This window comes from Poecilia mexicana, unplaced genomic scaffold (genome assembly GCF_051168715.1).
Source record: "Poecilia mexicana isolate PSO_F unplaced genomic scaffold, ASM5116871v1 scaffold_7, whole genome shotgun sequence".
NCBI lineage: Eukaryota > Metazoa > Chordata > Actinopteri > Cyprinodontiformes > Poeciliidae > Poecilia > Poecilia mexicana.
Genome location: NW_028263376.1, coordinates 30,700,918 through 30,718,114, shown reverse-complemented (window position 1 = coordinate 30,718,114; position 17,197 = coordinate 30,700,918). Strand labels below are relative to the sequence as shown.

General features: G+C 41.3%; 3 protein-coding genes across 6 annotated transcripts; all 3 read left to right on the top strand.

Annotated features, from left to right (window-relative positions):
• The first annotated feature begins 410 nt into the window (after positions 1-410).
• mybl2a (MYB proto-oncogene like 2a) lies at positions 411-7,732 on the top strand. Of its 2 annotated transcripts, XM_014990908.2 has the most exons (13): positions 411-518; positions 601-726; positions 1,534-1,633; positions 1,726-1,797; positions 1,904-1,996; positions 2,467-2,687; positions 2,817-2,937; positions 3,035-3,091; positions 3,210-3,463; positions 3,556-4,258; positions 5,152-5,394; positions 6,018-6,218; positions 6,384-7,732. In XM_014990908.2, exons 2-13 carry the CDS (start codon positions 716-718, stop codon positions 6,993-6,995), a joined length of 2,688 nt encoding a protein of 895 aa, XP_014846394.2. In that variant the 5' UTR covers positions 411-518; positions 601-715; the 3' UTR covers positions 6,996-7,732. The 2 variants fall into 2 exon arrangements, with proteins under 2 accessions (XP_014846394.2, XP_014846402.2); XM_014990916.2 differs by lacking the exons at positions 411-518; positions 601-726 and adding an exon at positions 895-1,208.
• Positions 7,733-8,206: 474 nt separating this feature from the next.
• Positions 8,207-11,133, top strand: nsun5 (NOP2/Sun RNA methyltransferase 5). The gene is made up of 4 exons (XM_014990927.2): positions 8,207-9,357; positions 9,446-9,653; positions 10,446-10,610; positions 10,892-11,133. Exons 1-4 carry the CDS (start codon positions 8,442-8,444, stop codon positions 11,079-11,081), a joined length of 1,479 nt encoding a protein of 492 aa, XP_014846413.2. The 5' UTR covers positions 8,207-8,441; the 3' UTR covers positions 11,082-11,133.
• A 148-nt stretch (positions 11,134-11,281) lies between these two features.
• On the top strand, positions 11,282-16,866 carry LOC106920113 (uncharacterized). Of its 3 annotated transcripts, XR_015763844.1 has the most exons (10): positions 11,282-11,392; positions 11,492-11,629; positions 12,652-12,752; positions 13,453-13,533; positions 14,025-14,172; positions 14,375-14,454; positions 14,534-14,627; positions 14,799-15,245; positions 16,186-16,240; positions 16,336-16,866. XR_015763844.1 is itself a non-coding variant. In XM_088007452.1 (9 exons), the coding sequence occupies exons 2-8, from the start codon at positions 11,515-11,517 to the stop codon at positions 15,206-15,208; spliced, it is 1,029 nt and encodes a 342-aa protein (XP_087863578.1). In that variant the 5' UTR covers positions 11,282-11,392; positions 11,492-11,514; the 3' UTR covers positions 15,209-15,245; positions 16,186-16,866. The 3 variants fall into 3 exon arrangements, 2 of the variants coding, with proteins under 2 accessions (XP_087863578.1, XP_014846423.2); XM_088007452.1 differs by having other exon boundaries at positions 16,186-16,866; XM_014990937.2 differs by lacking the exons at positions 16,186-16,240; positions 16,336-16,866 and having other exon boundaries at positions 14,799-15,777.
• The last annotated feature ends 331 nt before the right edge of the window (positions 16,867-17,197 follow it).

Below are 17,197 nucleotides of genomic sequence, written 5' to 3'. Positions count from 1 at the left end.
AAATAAAGGTGAGGACATGTTGGACAGTTAATAACCCTATAACTAAAAAGCATTACATTTTGTTATAGCGAGATACAAACACTAATTAAAGTATAGGAATTCATTATAAATTATAATGTATTGGATAATGTTTTTGTTTCTTTCTTTTCTTTCCCTCCACTTTTAACTGAAAAAGCTTACTGCTAAATTCAGGTGTAGTGAGCTAGCTTAGCTGTTCGATGTGTAGCTTTAAACAGAAATTAAAGCCTGTAGTAAATAAAGAAAGATAATTCAGTTAAAATGTTGCTCTATAACTACAAAAGACTAAATATTACATTTATAACAGTTTTAATTAAAACTATCCCTTATTAAATTGTTTCTTTAGGTTATTTAACAGCGAAATCCCTAACATTCAGAACACCCCCATAAGCTAGCCGCTAGCATGGGTTCGAGCTGTTGGTCACGTGGGTTGTTTCCGGTGCCTGTGTTAGCTGTGCAGCAGCAGTGCTCTTGAACAGACCTTCGTTTTTCACTCGCGGGTAAATCTTCACTCTTTTAAGATTGCGTCTCAATTCTTCTGTGTTTCACTCACCTGACACAGTTCCCATTTGCCATGCATAGTTGGGCTGTTCCGTATTTTCTCTAAGGGTTTGCCTCGTATCTGCATTCAACATTTCAAGCTGCCTCTGAACTGCAGCTAAAGTAGCAGCAAGCTCCACACGCAGAAACAGGAGGAATGTCGCGCAGGTAAGTGTGAAAACTGTAGTTTATGTTGATATACGCTATTTTAGAGCTAAATATTTAGGTAGCCGCGTTTTCACATACATTGTTATGGCTTTTTTGTCTTTTCATTGGGAACTGGAGTAATTGTTGCCTTGTTTTGTCCGGTAGCGTGAGTGTTGTGGTTTTCTCCCACCACGGCACGTCCAATGAAAACGGCGGAGCTCTTTTGTGTCACAGTAGAAAGCTGTGTATGTTAAACCCCGTTGTAATCTTTATAGACGTGGAAAGAACGCTGCTTGCGCTCTACAATCATGTATGCAAATTACATTTAAAAGTCTAAGCTAAATTATCCTCAACGCTCAATTTTCGCTCATAAAACCAGTAGCGCTCAGGCTAATTGCAGTAACGGACTTGCGCCGCTTGGGGTGCTCAAGCTTCTCAGCTAACTACTAAACGTCGTTACCAACGTGAGTTTTTCCAGCTGAATAAAACAGCAGAGCTGGAACGTAAGTGTTTATAGTTTGTAATCTTTATTCACCAGAGGTTTTATTTGATAAATCATGCAGCGTAGTCTTTGGTGCACATTTGCATTTGTTGTCTTTTCTATCTTGAAGTCGTTTGACCGAATATAATCTTTGCTACTTAACTAATTACTAGCTGCTCGAATACTAGCCGAAATAAGTAGCCAAATTGCTTTGGCAACAAGGTAGCTCATAAAACTTTACGTTATAAAGCATAACATGTTCCTCATATCACCCACAGCATATTGTTCATTCTAAGACATTTTAGCTTAGACACCATGTTTATTTTATTGATTTTAAATGTTTGCAGAATGGAAGAAGAGGGTGACAGTAAGTCGTCCTTTACTTGTCTGGATGGAGTGGAAAAAAAGAATGACGTTGAGTGTAAGATAAAATGGACCCACGAAGAGGTAAGTAAAAAATATCTTATTAGTGTAAAGGCCACTTTTATTCTAGACTCTGTGAGATAATGTGTTTTAAATGTGTTCTCTCTGAAATGCAGGATGAAAACCTCAAAATCCTTGTCACTAACTTTGGAAAAAAGGACTGGAAAACCATTGCGAGTTTTTTACCAGTATGTGCACTTAGAAGCAAAATCAGAGAGTAAAACAAATATCTTAATGTCAGCCAGGTTTAGTCATGTTGCAAACTCCATAATATTTCCTGATTTTTCCTGGCAGGGTCGAACAGAACTGCAGTGTATTCTTCGATGGAATAAAAATCTGGATCCTGAATTAGTGAAGGGACCTTGGTCTAAAGAGGAAGATGAAAAGGTGGGAAAGTGAACATGAAATTTGTTACAAACTGGAAATATTAATGAGGCTCTTGAACTTTCACACCAAAAAGATGGATTGGATTTCTCTTCTAGAAACTTGAATAAAGTTCATGTTCTTAACCCATGCTTAAAAGCCTTTTAAAACACATATTTTAGTTTTGTTTATCAATCCTTTATCAGTTATTTCAGACAGATTCATATTGAAGTCGAATGTAAAAACGCAACAGTTATCATTCTGTCGTGCTTCATTATTTATTTCTTGTGGAAAATTCAAACAGAATCGTGAAACAGGGCAGTAAAAATGCAGATTACTATAATTTGTAATGTGATAGATTTGGTCTAAAGTTTTTGACTTGCAGTCTGTGTGTACAGAATGTAATTTTATCTACAATTCTATATTAAAAAAACCTACCCTGATTTAATTTTGCTCGTGTTTTTTTTGTTTTTTTTTTGGTTCATGTCATGCAGATATTGGAGCTGGTGGATAAGTACGGTACTAAAAACTGGACGACGATTGCCAAGCATCTAAACGGCAGGCAGGGGAAACAGTGTCGTGAACGCTGGGTTAACCACCTTGACCCACTAATTACTAAGGGAATCTGGTCTGCAGAAGAAGACCTCATCATCTACAAAGCCCACTGCATTCTGGGTAACCGGTGGGCTGAGATCTCCAAGCTGCTGCCTGGAAGGTGAGTCGCTTAGTTGACACTAGTTAACAGCTTCAAATTTATGTTGTGATTTAGTTGTCAGCATTAATGTTTGCTTTTTACGAATGCAGGCTCAGAAGCCAATTTATATTTTCAAATGTTTACAAACAGATCTGAAAACTCTATCAAGAATCATTTTAACGGCACCATCAGACGCAAAGCCGAGATGGGCTTTTACAAAGGAGTATCTGAAACAATTTCCATTGACATTCAGCATTTTACAGAGGGAGAGGTAAAGCACTTTAAAATCAGCAAATTAATTTTCTTTTCAGCTCATGATAAAAACAAAGCTTCTTAATTCTTCATTTGCGATGTGCGTTGCGCCCTAGGTGGACTTCAAATGTGACGTTGTAATAGATGCTGATCCAGTGACGCCTGAACTTGTGGTAAGGATTATTTCAAAAGCGCCTTTATGTCAAGAGTCATGTAGAAGTATAAGTTCTGTTTAAAGGTTTTGTGTGTTAAAAATACACAATCTGTTTTACTATTGTCGCTTGTGTGCAGATAAAAACGGGAACAGAGAACTCGGATGTTGCGAAGCAGCAGAAGGAGTCTGACAAAGTGAAACCAAAGGCAGGCGTTCAAACTCAGCCCATTTCAGCTCCAAGAAGAGACGTGTCCTCCCCCAGGTCCTCTCTGTCCCGCAGTTCCAGCTCCAGTCCCAGCTCTGCTGTCGCTCCTTCAGCCACGCAGGTGAACCAGAAGAAGTTTGTCGAGGCGGCACTGAGGATGATTGCTGAAGACATGCTGCCACTCAGGTAAGTTCACCTGCTGATGACACAACGTTGGATTAAATCAGATTTATACATTTCTTTGAGGAAAATAAACATTTTCTGTCTTGTGTCCATAGTTTCGTTGAAGGCGCAGGCTTCAGGTCGTTAATGGGCACCATCTGCCCTGAATACAACAAACTCTCCCAGCGCATCATCGGCCTTCAGCTCTACGAGGACGTGGAAAGAAACATCAAGCCGCAGCTCATCCGTGACCTCAAGCTCTCCCTCGCCAAAGCCAAGAACAGTGAAAGTACCATTCATGTGACCTGTGACCTGTGGGCAGGGGACCAGTCGAAACAAGCGGAGGATCCTGTCCTTGTTGTCCAACTCCACTACATTAGCGACTCTTGGCAAATTCGTCGTCCAGTCGTTGCCTTCCGCCACCTCAACCACACAAACCTCAGCATGGCGGTGGCCAGCGAGCTCGAGGGCGTTCTGCTGAGCTACGGCATCTTCCCTCGCCACATCGGCTATGTCCTTGCCAACCAGGCCAAGGAGATCCTAGCTGGAAATAATTTGTTTTGTGACTACAAGATCGTGTGCTCCTCAAACCGGGGAGAGCCAGATGGCGATGACATCCTGGCCTTTCTGTCAGAGAAGATGTCTGAGTCAGAGGCCCCGTTTTCAAAGCTGCAGATCGGGACCAGGAACACGTGCATCGTCAGATCTTTGCAGGCCGTGATCCGGGACGCCCTGAAAAACTCCAGAGTGGTGGAGAACCTGCTGTCACAGATCCACAATGTGGTTGCTTTCTTCAGGAGCAGTGTCTGCTGGAGCGAGGTAGTAATGGTTTACATTTTAATGTATTTTTTTTTCTGTATTTAATGCAACTGAAAGCTTAATTGGTACATTCATATTTGGACAATTACACTCAAAGCAGAGCGGAAACAGTTTGATTTAGTAATCAAATAATTGTTAAATGGACTCAAAAAAGGCCACTTACTGTAATTAACATCAGAGTGGTAATTACACCAAAACTGCACAAAAAATTATTTAGCATTTAGGTTAAAAAGAAATCCCATCTATAAATATGTTCTACTCGAAACTCCTCAGGTGGTAGAGTTGTAGCTTCACCTGGTTCAAATTTTGTAAATAAAAATCTCATATTAAGCACCTTAAAAAAAATCTACTTATTAATTGGTAAATCCAAAAATAATCAAAATATCAGCCCTGCACTGTATTGATGTTAATTCAAGCTTTTCACATGTTAGAAATATTTATTTAGCAGCACATGCATCCTTTACAATAATGGAATGCTGTGTTATTACATTTTAGGCAATAAATGTTTATTTTCATATTTTAAAAGGAAATTTATTTGTGTATTTGCATCTTTTAATGTATAAAAAAAGGCTCAAGTGATTAAATGAAAAATCCATAGAATGTGCCAATTTCTTTGATTTGATTAATCAGTAGAACAATTGATTACTAAAATAATCAATAGCAGCCGTCAGTGAAAGTAGTAGTCCGCAGTCAGGAGCTGCATATTCATTTAAAGTGCCTGGAAAGAGCTGTCCAGAGTTCAGAAGAGCCTTATTGTGTTTTTGTGAAGAGTTCCTATCAGTCCACGAAGTACTCAAATCTTTGATAGGTAGCTAGAATTTTTGGCAAGTCTTTTATTTTTAGCTCAAACTGTTTTACAAAAGCAAATCTGCTACTTTGCATTATTTTTCCAGCTTTTATTGAAGGAGGGCAACGTGTCGCTATGTCCTTCCTCCGCCAACTGTCGCTGGAACTCTATGATGTTATCGCTGCGGCGTATGGTGCATGAGACAACGTGGAGCATCGTCATGACGATCCTGGCCCAGGCCCGCATAGAGGCCACCAACAGCTCGACCGCCCCCCCTCTGATCATGGTGAAGAGGGAGCAGGTGGTTGATATTTTGGGACTCTTGGAGCCTTTTGAGGAGGCTTTGCAGGTAATCTTTTATTTTGTTTGTTTCTACTTAGTAACATGCGCAAGTAGGTATTTGTGAAGTGATGGAAAAGAAAACGTGGTTTACTTTTTTTGTTTTTGTAAAATTCTCTCTTGCAGCATAACTTTGTACAATAGCAATGTCATAAAACCTTTCCTAACATTTTGAATCTCAGGTAGAAGCTTCTGGTAATTATTGACGATTTCTTTTTATTGCAAATCCTGCCAGCATTTGTCCAGAGGAGAATGCTCTTTCTTTAAGTCAGGTTGGATACCTGGTTTCCTTCCCAAAGATGCGAAATAAATTAATACATTCCTGAAAAATTAATTAAAGAGAAACAGAATTTCACTCATGCATCAAGTCAAACAGGTGGATGTCTGGTAATTTGAACACAATTCTTCTAGCAGCAACACTATAAAGAGTTAATTACCCAGTAATTGTGCTCAACATGTTTTGACCATGCCCTTAATGTTTCTGTTTAGTAATATTACCAATCGGGCAACTGCTGAACATAATTGGTTGCTCTGGATTTTTAGCGGTATTAGCGGCTGTAAACTTTGTGTTGGTCTAAAACGTAAAATCCAAATGAAGAGTATTGACATTCTTCTCATCCTTGTCAAACTCAGGTTCTTCAAGGAAACGGAGTGACCATGTCTTTCATCATCCCCTCCCTCATTGGTCTGGATAAGACCCTGGAAAACCGAGTGACCAACTACAATCACTTCTGCAAGGCCCTGCGGACGAGCCTTCATGGACATTTCCAGTCTGTGATTCACCAGAAGGAGATTATACTTGCTACTGTGCTTGACCCCAGAATGAAACTACAGGTACACGTTATGTCCAGACAACCCAGCAGATGTTATATAATTAGCTTTTTGGTGGCCTGGGATGAATGAAGTTCTTTATAGTAAGAATGTGTGATGTATTAAAAGGCATTCCAGTAGTAACTTTAACACAGCAAACTCCCACCAACTTCTTCTTCATTGTTTCAGCCTTTTTCTGACGACACTGCGAAAACCCAAACAGGGTTCCTAACTCCTCCTTCAAAGTCAGAGGCTCACAGAATCTTAGCATCATTATTAGAAAACAAGACTGCGTCAGCGCCTGTTCCTGTGGCGGAAACCAAGGAGCAGATTGATAGTCAGCCAATGAAGAAGCAAGATGGAGCAGAAGGAAGCCATGCTGACGTTAAAACAGAGCCCTCTGCTGGCAGCTCCAGTGAGAACTGCAATGGAGTCGGTGAAAACAACCTCAAGCGCAAGGCCATCTTCAGCTACCTGCATCCTCCAGCAAAGACTATGAAGCTTTCCGAGCTCGACCTGTATTTGTCCGAACCCATGTGTGAAAGCGGCTCCATTCTTGCATACTGGAAGTCGGCCTGTCAGTTCCCCCAGCTGCAGGATATTTCTAAGAAGCTGCTGGCTGCTCCCGCCTCCTCCGGGGGCTTCGACCGGCTGTATCCAATGGCAACCTGCATCGTTAGGGCCAAGAGGAACCGCCTCCCATCTCACACCACCGAGAGGCTGCTGCTGTACAAGAACTCTATGAAGGTCAGGACGGCCGGTCGGGTCAGTGGAGTTCCCAAACCAGCAAAGATGAAGTGACGCTTGGTCAAGATGTTTTAACACCAAAAACCACCAAAGTTGCCACATTGCAGTAAGCAGATATCAAATGTGCTTGAATTCTGCAGATGTGTTCAGTTACTGTAAAGTTATTATCAATGAAACAGTAATAGTTTATTTTTGTATTGCAGTGGCACCATTTATAGCTGACAGAAATATGATTTTAGATGTCCAACCTGAGAATATGCAGACTAGAAACCACTGTAAGAACCAGATTCAGTTTAGATTAAATTGTTTCTGTTCTTTAGAAAACAAAAGGGAAACATGTTGCTGCTCTTTTTGAATGCGACAGACAAATGGCAGTAACTGTGTTACAGTATTAAATAAAGAGACATGGATGGATGTCTCTTTATTTACATGTATTGGGCCTGGAAGAACTTTGAAAAAAATATCTGATATGCATTACTGTTTCATATTTTCATGTTTACATGTTTGGCTTTTCAAGGCGTTACACTTCCCTGCCTTCATTTATGAAATGTTGATGTAGCCTGTATGCAAAATCCAGATAGTGTGTTTGTATTAAATGTGTACAAGCCTTTGTAAATCAGTCTGGGTAATGTCAGAATTTTATTGTTTATAGTTTTTATATTAAGTCAAGCGGTCATTCAAGCTGACTGTTATGTTTGCAAATTTAATGACATTTAATCATTTTGAGTAAACAAGCACCAAAGTGACCTTGTCTCTTGTGTTTGTAGGAAATAAAGCAATGTTAAACCAAATTTTCGGTTTGATAATAACTTTTACTGTATAAAAACTTCAGTTCCCTTAAAGCTACAGCATGTAACATTAATAAACAGATATTTTTGTACATATTTGTTTTAAACTGTTGCCGCAGTGACAGTCTGGAATAAGAAATAATATGAAAAAATCGAGTTTCTTTGCCTTCTCTCAATGCTAATTAGAAACTACCAATCACAGCCAAGAGGAGGGTCTTAGTGCTGACAATCAGGCATGCACTCCTACTGACAGTTTTTGGCCTCAGAACATTTCTTCAGACAGCAGTAGTACTCGATTATTTTTTTCACAGATTATCTGTCTTATTCTGTCACGACATGGTGACTTTTAACAAATATTTTATTTTTTTAAACAAAAGTTAACGCTGCAGCTTTAAATCAACTTCTATTTAGAGTACTTTTTTTTTCAGCTGCCATCTGTGATTGGCTGTGCGTGGCGTGACGTCGCATAGAAACATTTTACTTCCGGAGTCAGGATCCTTCCCCTCGCGTGGTGAAAACATGGAGGAGCTCGCAGCGAGCCCATGAGTAAAATAAACCAGTTTTCTCCTAATATCAGCGGCATAGAGGAAGGAACAACCAGGCGACCAATGTCAACAGGTTTCTAAAAAAAAAAAAAAAAGAATAAGCAGCAGCTTGTTAAAAGGCTCTCAAAGTGGTGCAGCGTGTTGGTAAGTGAGGACCTTCCACCATCATGGCTCTGTACGTGACCGCCGCAGAGATCCTAGAGAAAGCCGAGCGGAAGCAGGGCGCCCTGAAGACTCTGGTTTACGACAGCAAGTTTCCGAACATCAAGCAGCTCTTCGCGCTGGTTTGCGAGACGCAGAAGTTTTCCTCCGTCCTGCAGGAGATCATCGAGTCCACCAAGCTGCTGAAGCTCACCAAGCTGAAGATGCCCCTGGCCAAGGTGCTGCTGTACGACCTGCTGATTGGCCAGGGCCTGAAGTGCGGCGGCGCCTGGAAGGCCAACATGATGAAGCACCGGCCTCGCCTGCAGGCGGAGCTGGCCCGTATGAAGGTGAGGAGGAAGGTCAGCAGGAACGAAGACCTCCTCCCTGCTGGGTCCCCCGCGGACCAGCTGCCCAGGTATGTGCGTGTGAACACACTGAAGACCACCGTGGGGGATGCTGTGGACTACCTGAAGAGGGAGGGCTTCTCCTACCTGGGTCAGGCTGTGAGGCTGGATAACTTAACCCTGAAGAATAAGGACTTTTTGTTGGACCTGCACCTCCCAGAGGTCCTGGCGTTCCCCCCTAACACAGACTTCCATGACCACTTCCTGTACAAAGCAGGTCACATCATCCTGCAGGACAAAGCCAGCTGCCTCCCGGCGCATCTGCTCCACCCCCCGCCGGGCAGCCACGTCATCGACGCCTGTGCTGCCCCCGGCAACAAAACCAGCCACCTGGCAGCCATCATGAAGAACAGAGGAAGGCTGTTTGCATTTGACCTGGACGGGAAGCGGTTGAGCACGATGTCCACTCTGCTGCTCAGAGCTGGGGTCAGCTGTCACCAGCTGGCCAATCGGGACTTCCTGACGGTGGACCCTGATGATCCACAGTATAAAGACGTAGAGTACATCCTGCTGGATCCATCCTGCAGCGGTTCAGGTACCCAGATGTCTCTGTGTAGAAGTGATTATCTGGTGAGATCCTAACTTGACTGACGCAAACCAAAACGTTTCTCTGTGGTGTCCAGGTATGGTGTGTCTGCGGGACAGATCTCCTGCCGACCAGGAGGAGGAAAAGGCTCGCCTGGCGGCGCTGGCCTCCTTCCAGCTGCGCTGCCTGAATCACAGCCTCAGGTTCCCCCGCCTGAAGCGCCTGGTCTACTCCACCTGCTCCATCCACAGCCAGGAGAACGAGGAAGTCGTCGCCGCCTGCCTGCAGCAGAACCCCGACTTCAGGTATATTCACCCTCTTCTAGAGCAGCCGTCTCCATCTACACCTTTTAATGGGCTTTTTTTTTCACAACATTGCTTACTTTGTATTGACAATTTTCCTTGAATTTATGCACCTTCTTTGTTAAAAGTCCTCAAGGTTTAAAAGAGAGTTGGATTAACTGATTAAAAGTTGGATGTGAAATGGTTTTAATAAAAGATTTTCTTTACAGAGCTTGAACCAGGTGAAGCTAAAGCGTGACCCGAGGAGTTCTCAGTACAACATATTTGCATATTTCTTTTTGTATCTTAAATGCAAAATGTTTATATTTTTAATACAGTTTTGGCTTAGCTACTGTTCTGATTATGTTGGGGGGGGGGGTTTTCAGCATATGGCCTAATTAGAGTCTCCAGTTAACGATTACTTGATTACTAAATCAGTCAGCGATTATTTCAATAATCAGTTCAACTCAATTATTCTGATGAATCGTTTCAGCCGTATTGGCCTCCATTTGTTATTAAGCATTTGCATAAGCAAAGGATACTCCCAAGTCCGTTTCCGAATAATGTTTAGCATGTTTGTTGTGGGTTTAATTTTATTACTTTTTCTTTTTTACGGTAACTTACTCTAGAGAGGGTGATTGCGACAACGAGCCTTAGGCTACTGTTTAAATTACATAGGAGACTTGCACAGAAACGAATTCAGTTATTCCTGGATCTGGAACTCTGATACCATCCTACACAGAATCTGGTATTTTGTGTAACCAAATAGGATTTGGGGCTAAATCTTACAAAGCAGCTTTTATGTTTCCTCTCCAGGTTGGTGCCGCTGCTGGCTCAGTGGCCTGAACGAGGACTGGAGCCGCTCTCGCAGTGTTTACGGGCCAGTACCACCAAGACTCTCACACACGGCTTTTTTGTGGCAATGCTGGAAAAAGTTAGTGTCTGTAGGGGCATAAAGAAGAAACCCGCAGTTCCAGTAAGGTGAATATTGCACATTATGTAAAGCTTTTAAGAACTTTTTTTTTTTAAATATTCTTTGAGGAAAAATGTGTTTCTCTTCATAATTCTCCTCTCATTAATCCGGTAATAGCCACAAATGAATTGTGGAAAATTATCACAAATCTGTTTCTCTATACATTTATTTGTGTTGATGAAACAAAATGAGCTACATGTGGTTATCACGTGTTACAAGAGTCATCATAAGCTGCTGCTTTAGTTTCTTGGTATGAAAATCGTACGACCTGATGTTCTTCCTGTCACAGTGAGGCTGAGCTTGTTCCTCCTGCTCCCTCTTCTGATGCAAAAATACCTGAAGCTACAGAGGAAAACTCTGACGGCTCGGATGCAGAGGAGATGCTGACATCTGCAGTGGGAGAAATTAATGATTCATCCAACAAGAAAAGGAAGAGAAAAAGAAAAAGGAAGAAGAAGAAAGCAACCAAAGCAGAATGACATTTGAAATAAATTTTGTGTAAATGTGAAGTAAAGATAATTTCTTACTCAAGTTATCGCTCTGCGAGTCGTTATTCATTGATTTAAAATGTTTGTTTTATTAATGTTTTGAAGGGCTTTAGATATGTTTAACTTTGCCCAGTAGGGGATAGCAGCAAGGTTTCCAGCAAAAGAGCGCCACCTAGTGGTTAACAGCCGTATGTTTTGTAACGCTTACTCAAAGTCTTTTGTAATATATAAATGAACATTGAGCTTCTCGTACATGAGCAGTGAGATTTACTGGGTGTAGCAAGACTTCAAGAGCATATCACGTAAGTAACATATGCTATCAGTTAAAGTCATTTAACGTCGCTGCAATGGAAATTCGGTTTAATTGTGTTTCATGTTTTTATTCTCAACGCGGTGAGAAGTTTAAACCTGTCCCGACAATAGCATGTCCTCCTCGGTTCCCAAAGTGAGGCTGGCCGGAGGTCTGGAGATCTGCCGAGTCCTGAACGGGATGTGGCAGGTGTCCGGAGCTCACGGAACCGTGAACAAAACCAAAGCAGGTAAACGCAGCATTTAATAATGTTCAGCTTACATTGTTTTATTTTTTGAGAAGTTGAGGAATGCGGTATGAAAATAAGCTGCGCACATACATCAGGTCTTAAGGTAAAAGAGAGTATGGGTGCCGTTAAGGGCGAATGGTTTTTCGATCAGTTCTGAGATGCCAGAAGGGCATTTAGTGTCATTTGATTTATCTCCAGCAATCTATATTAAAACAAATATATACATTATGTGTTTTTAAAGGAAATTTAAATGTAGTGTCGAGTGTTGTAACATTACAGAAAGACAAAAAGTTTAATTTTGTGTATTTCTTAAACATTGGCAGTAAAATCAATGAATTCTTCCATGAACGCATCTTTTACAAGAATCCAAATATATTTCTGCATCTCAAAAGTTTAATCAAGCTTTCAGACTTTAGAATATAATTTTTTTTAAAAGAAATCTAAAGTCAAATGTTGGCATAATTAAACTAAACAGAAATTATGTGAACTAAAAATGTCTGTAAACTTGAACGTAAACATAGCATTTAAAGAATGTTGTGTGATCTCTCAGCAGCCGGAACAAATTGAGATATTATTTTGAGAAAGTTTGACTGCTTTCAGATGACGCATATTTTTGCATTCTTATATGGCATAAATTAAGTAAAAATTTGTTCTTGACCTGTGAAAGATGAACCTCGAGAAGAATTAAACAAGTCCTCTGGGCCACCTTTCAAGTAGAAATGAATTATCCAGTTAGTTTTTTTAATTTCTAGAACAGATTTAAGACACACTTAGACCTCCAAAAATCTTTAGTAAAGTTCGGTAAAACTTATTTTGGAATCCGATTTTAGCAGTAACTGTTTTTTGAGACTCAAAGTGACAGCAAAGCCATGCTCAGGTGCACCTGAGCATGGCTTTGCTGTCATGCTCATCAACATGTTGATGAATTTGATCACATTTTCAGTTGCAACATGCTCTGTGCTTATCTCTGAAGGACACATGGCTGTGATGATAACTGTCTGTTTCTGCCCTCCCTCCTCCAGTTGAGGCCATGCAGGCCTATGTGGACGCTGGACTGACCACGTTCGACATGGCAGACATTTATGGGCCGGCTGAAGAGATTTATGGACAGTTCAGTAACCAGGTGGACTCAGTCATTTCAAATCATTCATGATCCCACTTCAGTATAATTTCACCAGTTTTCTCCCTTTAATAGATAAATAAATATGTATAGAGTAATCTCATCATATAAGTAAAATGTACAGACACCTAACTGAGATGTTTATGCAAGTTTTAAACATTTTGATTAATCAAAGAGTTACTAAATGGAAGTGTAAAAGGCTCCTACTTTTGCTTTGGTCCACTTTTTAGCATGAAGTTAAATCCTGATCCTGCAGAATGAAGCTGTTGCCCTTCGATGTGTGTGTTCCCAGAAACGTTTTCCTGTTACAGTCTGCAGTTAGCATTACTAAAATATGGATTCATGGTGGGAATTTCTGTGGAAGATCTGTGTTAGATTTTCAAACTTTGTCTTTTGAACACGGGCGAGAAAGTATTTGATCCTCTAATAATTTTGTAACTGCTCACTATCAAAGAAACAAGTCGCTCAAGGTAAACATAAAGTGACCAATAGGGACCTTTAGCCAGGAGCATGGTCATGGTGAATGTGATTGATCAGCCTACAGCTATTCAGAACAAATTCGTCAAAATTTATATTCCTCTTTTGGGATGATTTTAAATATGTCAAAAGTTTGTCAGGACCAGATTAACTAAAAGTTTATAAATGGCTTAAAATTGACGGACAAGATCATTTGTAATTTCAAGTTTCTTCTTCTGATCTCCAGCTGAAATCCTCAGGAAGTGCAGCTCCAGCTCTGCAGGGTCTAACGAAATTTGTCCCCCGACCAGGACCGATGGACCGCAAGGTGAGCCGTCTGTTGTTTTTGTCTGTGATGCAGGTGATATCCACCAGGGGGCAGTGTAAATCTTTAAAAAAAAAAAAAAAAAACCTTTGTAATCTGCCTATTTTACTATTTCGAAAATGTACCGTCCAAAGCGCAGCATCTGTATGGGGTACAGACTCACCCATATGGGTCTGTAACCCGTATACATGCTGTAGTCATGGTTTTTGTAACTTTTTCACATTTTGTCACATTACAATACCGTACTTTATGTAATTTAATTAGGATTAAATAGTAGACCAACATAAAGTAGTGGGTAATTGTGAGGTGGACGACACATTGTTTATAGTTTTCATACTTTGAAAGCAAATATTTTTAAAGTGTGTTGTGCATTTGCACTACACTCCAGAATCACTGCAGTTACACCTGCCTCATATTTCTGTTTAAGTCTAGATCTGGGCATTGATTGGTTCATTGTTACAGCTAAATATTCATTCGTGCTGCTCTGTCTGCAGGTGGTGGAGAAGGCGCTGCAGCGCTCCATGAGCCGCATGCAGGTGGACGCCCTGGACTGTGTTCAGTTTCACTGGTGGGACTACAAAGACAAGCGATACCTGGATGCTCTGGGCCACCTGTCTGACCTGCAGCAGGAGGGGGTCATACGTATGAGAGCTCTCATTCAAATTAATAATGATGGCACTAATGTAGTTTCTATCTGAGCTGGCTGAAAAGGCAGAATTTTGAGAACAAAAATGTATTTTTTATTGGTAAAATTTCAGCTTTTTTCCCCCACCAAAACGTAAATATTCCCTTTATATAAGTTTCATGTCCTCACGTCGAATCGTGTTTCCTCTTTATTCTCTAGGGGAGCTTGCCCTCACTAACTTTGACACACAGAGACTGGAGGAGATCACTCAGAAAGGCATCCGCATCTCCAGCAACCAGGTACCACACTGGCCTGCACCTCTTCCCTCCTCTTCCCCTTCCTCTCCTGCGTTCACGTCTCTGCTGGTGTTGCCTGCAGGTGCAGTACTCTCTGATCGACCAGCGACCTGCAGCCAGGATGGAGCGGTTCTGCGTGGCCAACAACATAAAGCTCCTCACGTATGGAACGCTGGGTGAGGCACAACTTACAGGATATAAATTATTTAAAAACAGAGCCCATGGTAAAAATGGTTTTCCAAAATGGAGTCAGTCCTCCGTCGCTGCTTCGTATGTCGACCTGCCTCCACCTCCTCATTACACTCAACATGCTCAGTTTTCTCCGTTTCCTCCTCCTCCCTCTTCAGCCGGCGGCCTGCTCTCTGAGCGTTACTCGGGGAAGGCGGAGCCCAGCTCGAGGGCGGAGCTCAACACCGCCTCCCTCTCCAAGTACAAGAACATGATTGACTCCTGGGGCGGATGGGCTCTCTTCCAGGACCTCCTCGTCGCCTTGGAGACAGTGGCCAAGAGGCACGGCTGCTCAGTGGCCAGCGTGGCCACACGCTACGTGCTGGACCGCCCGGCCGTGGGCGGAGTCATCGTCGGGTGTCGGTTTGGCGTCGCCGGGGCGGGGCAGTACATCGGCGACAGCCTGCGCAGCTGCAGCCCCGAGCTGCAGCTGACGGCAGAGGATCACGCAGCCATAGAGGGCGTCACGCGGCGCGCCGCCGACCTGATGGCGCTCATAGGAGACTGTGGGGATGAGTACAGGAGATGAGGCGGGGAGGGGCGGGATGACAGACTGGATCTGGCAGGTCAGTGAGGAAGAGGAGGAGAAAAGAATAAAAAAAAAAATTCTCAGGGAATAAATTTGTTGAATCTGTTTAAAAGTACAACTATTTACTTGCTTTGCAATATTTAAATTTCACCATAATGTTTTTTTTTCCTTCAAGACTTTCCTTATTTCAAAGCAGAGCGTTTTCCGTGTTGCATTTTCTTTGCTCCTGATGAAATTTTCATCCTCTTTGCCAATATTGTATGTACAGCACTATGAACCCAAGTATCTAGGGATGCTAAATAATAAAATGGTTTTCCATTTGCTTTTTTTGACGTCTGCATAATGTAAACGTTTTTAAAAGCCTCTCATTTAGTTACACCCTCACAAAAAAGAAATCCAGGATTAAATTAAATGTTGAACTTGTGTGACAGAATGTTTTTTTTTTTTTACATTTAAATAAGAGTTTTATTGTGTCTCTTTATACTACAGTGATCATGACAAAAAAATTGCTCTCATAAGGAATGCCCAAATGTGTTAATGGTGTATAATAAAGGAATATTTTATTCCAAGCATGAACAATTTTTTTATCTCTATACAGACATACGACTGTACAAGTAAAATACTGTTTACTTTATGGACTCAGACCATCACTGCCAAGTTTGATCGTTAGTGGTCGTTTTCTGGTATCCTGCTGCCTTTCTTCCACATTTAACGCACCGACTAAAATAATCTACATTTATATCTGAGTATTTTGCCAGACATTTTAGGAATCACTTGTACTTTGTTCTCTATAGACTTAGACGTTCCTGACGGTGATGAAGTGGATTTTGTGATTAAAAGCTTTTCAAGTTCATAAAGCACAACATTTAAGTATTAGGATACAGTGTCATGTTTTAATGCGATGGGTTTATGTGCAAGTGAATTTGACAGCAGGATCATCGTTCGTGTGTGTGTGTGTGTGTGTTCTGCATTGACAGAGAGGATTCAGACTGACAGATGCTTAGATGGGAGTCGGACTGAAACACCCAGCAGGTGCAGACGGTGCCGCAGAACTCCACGTGTGGACCCTTGCATCCACGCACGCGATCTGTCAGACCGCTTTATTTCTTTTGCTCCCACACCCACAGCTGACACTGCAGACAACACACCCCTCCCCGCTGAGCTGTAGGAGCAGAGGTCAAAGGTTATCCTGGACATCACATCTCCTGAGGTCCTCTCTCGCCGACTGGAGTTAAGAGGAGAAAGACTCTAAGGTACAACAACAAATGTCATTACAGGTTGGCTGAAACAGGCTTATTTCAGCTGAAATGTTTGCATTTTCAAAGCATAAGATGATTTTTACTTTATATACACTGATATAAAGTAGAGTAGTACTTTATTAAAGTATGCTCCCGGTGCTCCAGCATTTGACACGCATCTTATTTTTGGATGCACAGGTACTGGCTGCAGCCTGCGTAAATCTTTTAGCAAGCTTTTGAATTATTAACCAGCATTAAAAATAGAGGAAACGGAGCAACTCTGAGCTTTTATGATCAGGCAGATAGTCAGCAGGTCTCTAAACAGACCATATAAGGTGTGGCACAAAATGCATAAAAATACTTTGATAACTTTTTACAGCCTTCAGGACTCAAAGATTAAAAAAAAAAAAAAAAAAAAAACTCAAATTCTTCAAGTATTATTTTGTTTCTTTTCAAGGCATTTATATGTTTTTTTTTTTTTTGTGAAACATTATTCCAGAACAGCTTTTTCCAAAAATAATGCAAATAGTGGCTCCGTTTCCGTTTTTGCTTTGTTGGCGTCTTCCTGCATCTTTACATCTTCATCTGATGTTTATTTTTCAGCTTTATCATTTAGTAACAGCAAAAGGTGTGAGAACAAAATTAAGTGTATTTTGAGAGCGAATCAGATGTTTCAGGCACATCCTGCCTCTTTCACTACATTCAATCAGATTTAAGTAATCCCAAAAAGCAAAAAAAAAAAAAAAAACTC